Below are 8,666 nucleotides of genomic sequence, written 5' to 3' on the forward strand. Positions count from 1 at the left end.
TCCATACATCCTGGCTCTTCAACCGCTGGATCTATCTTCTGCACACATTGAGGTTCAGACCCTGGAGCTGAGGAAATAGTGTGGTGTTCTCTTTCAACACTGCTAGGCCAGAGACAACTCCTTGGGTGAGTACACAGTTTACAGAGGAAATTCTGTTATTTTTCTTACATTAGCATATGATTAAACTGAGTTTTCAGCTTAGAAATGACTGTTTGCCACTACCGAAAATATTCTGTTCCCATCTGATCATCTTTTTTGTCAATATAATGTGAGTTACTGCAATAGATAATTTTAGTTTTATCTATACACACTTTTATTGTTGCCCTAAAGTAAATGTTCAAAGTACTTACCCTTCACTTTTAAATTTTGATTGTTGTCTAAATTTTTTTTTTTTTTTTATGGTGAAAAAGTGTATATTTAGAATTAACCGGCTGGGCTCAGTTTAGATGATTCCAATTTTGTTGGCAACATCCAGAGCATCATAATCAGGAGCCAACCAAACATAAGCCTTCTTCTCTCCGTCGGGCCTTTTGAGGGTGTTCACTTTGGCCACATCAATGTCGTAGAGTTTCTTCACAGCCTGTTTGATCTGGTGTTTGTTGGCCTTGACATCCACAATGAACACAAGTGTGTTGTCTTCTATCTTCTTTATGGCTGACTTGGTGGTCAGGGGGAATTTGATGATGGCATAGTGGTCAAGCTTGTTCCTCCTGCGTGCTCTTCTGGGGGTCTTTAGGCTGCCTTCATAGCCTCAGGGTCTTGGACCACAGAAAGGTGGGCGATGTGTGGATCTTCTTTTTGTGCCTGTGGACGCCTTTCAGCACTGCTTTCTCAGCTTTCAAGGCCTTTGCTTTAGCTTCGGCTTTGGGAGGGGCAGGAGCTTCCTTCTTCGCTTTCAGTGCCATCTTGACGAAAAGCGATTGTTGTCTAAATTTAAAGAATATTTGTAGGGCATTTATTTATGCCCTTCATAGATGTGTGAGTCTCTGAATCAAATCTCACTTGTTTAGCTTTCTTCCTGACCATTATCCATACAACTTGTAACAACACTCTAAACAAAGAAAAACTTCCATAAACCATATTTTGGGAATGCAGGCTTAGTTTTCCAGAATACATCCTGCTGATTGGGGGTGTTGATAATCTTACAGGACCTAAAGATATTTGGAATTATGGTCAAGTCCTGACTGAAAAATTCTGTGAGGCTTGATTATCTCAGCTAGCAGTCTTGGAACTGTTCTGGGTGTAGAACTCAGAGGAAACTCCAACAGAGGTCCTCTGAAACATTGGATCTTCTGGGCCATCTGCTCCTATGGAGATTTCTCACGTGCTCTTCCTGATGAAACCTGAGTTTTCTTAACCCAGAATGAATCCACGTCCTCTCATTTCCTGTGGAAACAAAAACAAAATCTATTCTCCAAAGTAACATATCTTTTGACATAAATTTTGAAGTCAAAGCATTTTCAAAATATGTATGTTGGATTAATCCAGCAACATTTATAATCAAATGTTTTTTTTAGCAGCTGTTGCTCCTTCTTTGGCATTCAAACAATTCAAAGGGAACACAATAACATACAGTATCCAGATTGTCTGTGTGTTTCCTTCTTTATGTGATTTTAGTTTAAATTCTATTTTAATTTTTGGCTTTATTGAGACAGGGTTTCTCTGTGTATCTTTGGCTATCCTGGAACTCACTCTGTAGATCAGGCTGTCCTTGACACACAGAGATCTGCCTGCCTTTGCCTCCCAAGAGCTGGGATTAAAGGCGTGTACCACCACAAATTGAACTCGCAGAGATCAGCCTTTCTCTCCCTGCCAAGTGTAGAGATTGCAGGTCTGAGGTCTCAAACCAAAGGAAAAAATGGAGAAGGAGCTGATCAACAAGAATTCCTTGCTTTTTGCTTCTTTATTTTGGAGACCATGAGACCAGCTAACTCAAGCTTGTGCCACCATAATTTCTTGAATTATGAATCAACATAAATTCTTATTCTTTTAGGCATTTGCAGCAGAAAGAAGACAAGTAACTAAGGTTGCCTTCATGTGTTAAGGGAAGGGACAATGGGATGTTAAGTAAGAAGATGCTAAAATCAGAAAGCAAAACATTTACTAGGGATCCTGTTATTTGGAGATTGTTCTCTTGAATAGACAACCAAAGAGGGAAGAGTTAAACCAAATAGGTCTGTAGTAAAAGACCAACTTGTGTACTTGAAGTACCTTGATCACTCCAGTGTAAATTTATTCATAAGCACTGAGAGAGCCTGTTTCAGACCTTGAACACAGTTCTTAATTTCAATGGAGTCTCTGAAAAAGATGCAGATTGTAGGGCACAGAACTCATCATACCAATCTGTATTCATGGAAAGAAGAGTGAATAAGAAAAAAATCAGTAACTGCAATCCTATGCTTATTTAAATTTTTGTCCACTAAATACTGAAGAATGTTTTGTTTTAGACATAACAGAATTACCACTTGAATCAGATTTTGTGAAGTTTTTCTTCCTTTTCTTGGTCTTATAATAGTAATTCTGATTTTCTTCCTTCAGCAAAATGGAGTCAGACCTCTCACAAGCCTTCCAGGAAGAACTCACCTGCTTCATCTGCCTGAGCTACCTTACAGACCCAGTCACCGTAAGCTGTGGCCACAGCTTCTGTCGAGCCTGCCTCTGCCTTTCCTGGGAAGACAGCCAGCTCCCTGTCCAATGCCCTATGTGTAGGGAACCATCCCAGCAGAAGGATTTCAGAACCAACATTGTTATGAAGAAGCTGGTGTCCATTGCCAGAAAAGCCAACCTCATGAAGTACCTGAGCTCTGAGGAGCATCAGTGTGTGACCCACAAGGAGACCAAGGGGATCTTCTGTATGGAGAACAGGATCTACCTCTGTCAGCTCTGCTCTGACTCCCATGAGCACAGAGGTCACAATCACTGTCCTATTGAAGCAGCTGCTGAGGATCAAATGGTGAGTGATGTTTCTGAGAGAACATGAAACCTGGAGAGTGAGGCTCAGTGGACAACAGGAAGATGCTGGTCCTGATGATGAGGAATCCACTCCTTTCTGAATGGTGGCCCTTTATTAGCAGCTAGTGAAGAAAGAGTGACTATAAATGTAAACACTCCTTGGGAGACCCGTGGGTGTAAGATCAGTTGTGTTTTATTACACATTATTTCCAGGTCATTGGAAAGTGAAATGCTCTATTCATATCTTTAAAAAGTGTCTATGACTGGAGGTTATATTAGAAAATACAGTGGAGTCAGTTATAGAGAAGCCTGTGGGAAACCCAATGTTATGTAAATTACCCAGATATTACTCATAATTATTTATCACTTTACCCGAACTAAGGGATATGCCACATTCTATTTATGTGTCTTAAATCTAAAATTCAAAGTTACCTAAGTTAAAAAAGGAACATTGTGATCCTTCTTTTATTGATAAAGTTATTTTATTTAATGTTCGAAAATCTGCCCATCATTACTGTTTATTAAAAGCTGATATTCATTGTTTCTTACAGGAAAGACTTCTAAAGCAAATGACATCTTTGTGGGAGCAGATCCAAGAAATTCAAGAGAATCTAGAGGCAGAGAGCAGAATCAAAATTTTGTTTATAGTGAGTATGAGATTTATGCTGGAAATCTGTACAAGATACTTACTTTGCCAAATCGTCATTCAAGATTTAGGTATAAGGCATGGGATATGATACTAGGAAAACATGTAATGATGGCCTTGAATTCTGGCTGTGAAACAGAGCTCTGCATGTGGAAAGATGGCCTGGCTGTATGGAAAAAGTGTCTGAAACAAATGAGTCAGTTGCTCACAGTTCAGCGTACTGCATTAGACTCTAGGACTACACCATGTATTCTAATTAATGCATGCAGAGTTTCACATTTCCTGAACATATAAATTATCAATCAATACCATTTCTTCAGGTAGCCCTGTTTTTCTGTATAGGTGAAAATGTTTAGGGCTTCATTGCCTTAGTATTGATGGAGGCTGCTTGTTCTTTCCTGGTTAACCAAAACCAAAATAATCACGCTGAAACTATGCTAATTAAAACACTGCTCAGCCTATTAGCTCAGGCGTCTTATTAAGTAACTCTTACATCTTAAATTAACCAATACCTATTATTTGTGTATTACCATGAAGCTCGTATTTTACTGGTAAGGTTCTGGCTGGTGGCTCGTGTTTCTCTCCTTTGGTGGCTACATGGCATCTTGAGTCTGGCTACTTTCTCCTTTATCTCTGCTTGGAACTCCCACCTTGCTTCAATCTGCTCTGCCATAGGCCCAAAGAAGCTTCTTTATTAACTAATCGTAACAAAATACTTTCACAGCATCAGAGGGGAATCCCACATACCTCCCCTTTTCTGTCTAAATAAAAGGAAGGTTTTAGCTTTAACGTAGTAAAATTACATGTAACAAAATAGGTATAAAGTATGAATTACAGTTACAATATTCATATCTACTTTACATTTATCATAACTAAGGAAAATTATAATTATAACTATCTATTCTTCAAGTCCATCCAAGATCCCAGATGGCTATAGTATTACTTAAGTTAACAGGAAGTGCATTGTAAACAATTTCCAAAACTCTAGAATTGACAGAGACATCATGCTACCTTTACAGTCACCCAAAGTTCTGTAACTTTGGGGCATTCATCTTCAGCCTACAGACCCCATAGTATACAGTAGACATTTTCATTAAGAAGGAAATTTGAAAGACTGTATCACCTAGGAAACAAATGAAACCAAGGAATTTCCATTTCTGACAAGTCCATCATTGTTTATGTAACACAGCAATAGGTGTCTTTGTCAAATTTAAGCCTAGAATGATGCAATGGAGGAGGATGCAATATTTTATAAATATCATTGACAATGTCCTGTTTTCTTCAGAACTACCTGTCTATGAGGGAAGACATGATCAGGATGGAGTATAGGAAATGGCATGCAGTCCTCTGTGAAGAGGAAGAGGAACACATTGCGCACATGAAAAATGAAGGCGATTGTGTTGTAGAGAAACTCAGAGAAAGTAAAGACATGATGATCCAAAAGAGCAAACAACTAAGAGAAATGCATCAGGATCTCATGGCAATGTCCCAGGAGCCATATGTGGTACTGCTGCAGGTAAGCAGGGAGGAGTGCAGACAAAGGATTTATTGTCTTAGACACTGGATTGTTATACTAAGATTATTTTTAACATTTCCTGCATTTATTTTAGGGGTCCTTTTCCAGTAATAATCTGGAGAAATTAAATTCTGTAAAAATCTTGCCAGAACAAGATATTTTTAATAAAAATTGTGTTAGTAGATTCCTCAAGAAATATGTCCTAATTTTTGATTTTGTAAATTGCCTCTCTGAAAGCCGAGATTCAGTGTTGCCATTTCTTACACTCTATAGCCTCTACTTAAATATTGTACACAATTTCAAAGAACGGTATTACTTAATTTCTTCTTTTTGAATATTGTACTTTTGAGAGATCTTTAGGAGGATGGGATTTTGAGGTAGGGTTCTAGTCTATGGATCATGATCACCTACAATTCACAATAATCTTAGGGTCTTTATCCTGGCAATTCTATAATTAGAGGCATGAAGCAGCATGCATGGGAGAGGTCATACATTTGAAGTACCCTTAGTTAAAGTATCCCTCTGTGCTCTTTTATTCAGATCAGTGAATGTTACCTTTTGCAGACAGCTGGGGTTTCAAAATCAATGTATAATCAGTACCCTGATATTCTCATAATTTACTCTCACAGCCTTACTTCATCAAGATTTAGAATTGTGCTAATCTGCTTGTTGGCATTACCCTGCTAATTAAATATAAATTTTAAGTTTAGACAGGCTATTTGCCTGCCTTTTATATGAATTTTATAAACAAAATTCAGGATTCTAAATTTATCTTGCTTCCTTTGCAGGGTTTGGATGACATATTCAGATGGTGAGTTTAGCCATTGGTGCAAACCAGGATTCCCTGAAATTGCTATAAAATTGGTTAAGCAGACTTAGAAAAGTGCATATATATTTTATAGAGAGTATTCTATTCTTTGAGTATGACGTGTTATTGATGTTTAACTATTATCTGTCATATTCATGTGGAGTGTATGTGTGTTCATGTTCATGCACAAGTAGCAGTGCACATGTGTGGAGGTCAGAGGACAACTTTCAGGAGAAAGACATTTTTCCTTCCACAATGGGTTCCAGGGATTGAACTCATGTTGTCAGGCTTGTGTGGCAAGGGAATTGACCCAAGAGCCATTTGGCTGAAGCTGGAGTGAGTTTTTTTTCCTAATCAACTGTGATGATATCTTTAGCATCAGGCAAATCAATATTTTCTTGTCCTTGCAGGAGTGAGTCAATGCAGTTGAGCATTCCCCAGGGTATGAAACCAGAACTCTCTGCTCTCCCCATGACTGGACTCACTGAACGATTCAACTCCTTCAAAGGTGAGTGTGAGCAATGATGGAAATAGGACAGGTGCCCTTACACAGTGTGCTAACATTTGCAAACACAAATATTTTAACACCTGAGAAATATGTCTCATTTAGTCATATTGTAATCTTCTTAGTTACTTGGTTATCTTACAAAAAAAGAAACAAAAATGAATACCAGTGTATCAGGTTGTGTGTGATACTAACTGTATAGAGAGTATCAGTTTTTAATTGAGGAATAAGGAATGATTAATTAATTGAGGACAGTCTAATTCAAATTAAGAGCACCCACTGGTGGAGATATGTGATTATGTTCCTTTATACATTTTAGCAATTGATTTCTTATATTACATTATGATTCACAGATTAAAAATGCACAAGATATAGTTGTGCATGGTAGTAATCCCATCAATATCATGGAGAGAGAGGAGTGCCAGTGACTTTGAGGACCGTTTTGTCAACATAGTGAGTTCCATATCAGTCAAGTTTAAATAGTAATACCCTGTCTCAAAAGTAACTGAAAAAGAAAAATCATAAAATAACGAAACAGATAAAGCCACATATCATGAGCAATGAATATAAAACTAGTTGATAGGGCATGAGGCAGTTTCTAAATCACCCTTGTATATCTAAAAGTCAACCTCAGCTGGGTGGTGATGGTATAAACTTTTAATCCCAGCACTCGGGAGGCAGAGGCAGGCAGATCTCTGAGTTCGAGGCCAGCCTGGTCTACAAGAGCTAGTTCCAGGACAGGCTCCAAGGCTACAGAGAAACCCTGTCTTGAAAAACAAACAACAACAAAAAGTTAATTTCAACCTCACAGGGAAAGAGTATAAGAGGAACCAGAGGTTAAAGGAGGTCAATTAGTAACAGGGATTTACTTCTAAAGTATATTTAGCTCCTTCTTTAGTATAAATGTGATTAATTACATGGAAATACCAACACCAATATGAAAGCAACAATTGCCCACATCTTAGGAATATCTTTTAATGTAGACCAAGGAGTACAGCCTTTGCTGTGGCCCTCACTGCAATACACACATCTTCCCTTTGTCGGGTATAACTAAAAGTCACCTGTCAGAGGTAGACTGAAGCTCCCTCATCTACAGCATCTGCAAAATGTTTCATAAAGCTTTTCATCATGCTACCAGTGTTTCTTGCACTAATTCTTGTCTTTGATGAATTTAACCTTTAATCCAAGCCAGTTTTTGAAAACCAAGAAGATTCACAGGACCTCTGTCACCTCAGAAATACAAATGGTCATTTTAACTAAAATGTTTATTCTCTCCACAGTGCACATTTTCTTTGAAAAGCTATTCATATTCTGTCTCAAGAAGAACCTATTTAATGTCATGAGAAGAGCCAGTTTCAGACCTCACCATCAGAATACATCCGTGGAACCTTCTGGATGCTATTTGGCCTCCTGGGGATCACAGAGCTTCATCTCAGGGAAATATTACTGGGATGTAGATTTGAAGGACTCTTGGGACTGGGCTGTCAGAGTCTGTACCAATTCCTGGCTAATGAGTAGAAACAAAGCAATTGAGACTAAGGGTGCATTCCTTCTTTTCTGTGTGAAGGAGGGTAGTCATTACAGTCTCCTCACCACTAACCCAGTGATCCATCACTATCTAGAGAAGCCACTGGGCAGGGTTGGCGTGTTCCTTGATTGTGACGCTAGATGTTTAAGTTTCCTGAATATTGCCAAGAGTTCCCTCATATACAAATATCCTCATAAGACTTTTAAGCACAGTGTCTGGCCTTTCTTCTCCTACGGTCACATAATACCATAGGCAGTTGTAATCCAGTATTTCTTGTTTTAAAAATATTTCCTACTGTAATGTTATCAGTTTTATTGTATTAAATATTAAAATACTATTAAGTGAAAAAGAGGGTTGACTACATTGTATTTTCATCTGTTGTCTCCAAATTCCACAAAGAACACTTCAATGGCTGGGGGACTGGGCAGGACAGAAACCCCAAAAAGCAGGACCTCATGTTATACACTTCCTTCCATAGTGGTCTTGTCTTGTGTATCTGTTTGTTTTTGCAAAGTTGTCAGAATTATTCATTAGGACTAAGACTTGAGATCAGTGCTAGAGCCCTTTTTTAGTATGTGCAAGACCCTCAGTCGAATTCTAACATTATAAAATATCAACTCTATATGTATGTATACATATATACAATCATGTACGCATGCTATGTAACATTTTACTATCTTATTGGTGCCAAGCAGGAACACAGATGAGCTG

At 38.3% G+C, this 8,666-nt stretch overlaps 1 protein-coding gene across 1 annotated transcript; it reads left to right on the top strand.

The window, feature by feature from the left end:
• Window positions 1-2,542: 2,542 nt before the first annotated feature.
• LOC119805859 (tripartite motif-containing protein 43B-like) lies at window positions 2,543-8,207 on the top strand. The gene is made up of 6 exons (XM_038317636.1): window positions 2,543-2,953; window positions 3,504-3,599; window positions 4,884-5,114; window positions 5,903-5,925; window positions 6,336-6,430; window positions 7,708-8,207. Exons 1-6 carry the CDS (start codon window positions 2,543-2,545, stop codon window positions 8,205-8,207), a joined length of 1,356 nt encoding a protein of 451 aa, XP_038173564.1.
• The last annotated feature ends 459 nt before the right edge of the window (window positions 8,208-8,666 follow it).

Source organism: Arvicola amphibius, unplaced genomic scaffold (assembly GCF_903992535.2).
Source record: "Arvicola amphibius unplaced genomic scaffold, mArvAmp1.2, whole genome shotgun sequence".
Taxonomy (NCBI): domain Eukaryota; kingdom Metazoa; phylum Chordata; class Mammalia; order Rodentia; family Cricetidae; genus Arvicola; species Arvicola amphibius.

What these genes read in the sequence shown, in the direction of transcription:
- LOC119805859 (XM_038317636.1), top strand. Translation starts at nt 2,543, where the DNA reads ATGGAGTCAGACCTCTCACAAGCCTTCCAGGAAGAACTCACCTGCTTC. An exon ending in CATATGTGGTACTGCTGCAG is followed by an intron (nt 5,115 to 5,902) that starts GTAAGCAGGGAG and finishes CTTCCTTTGCAG; the next exon opens with GGTTTGGATGACATATTCAG. An exon ending in ACGATTCAACTCCTTCAAAG is followed by an intron (nt 6,431 to 7,707) that starts GTGAGTGTGAGC and finishes TTCTCTCCACAG; the next exon opens with TGCACATTTTCTTTGAAAAG.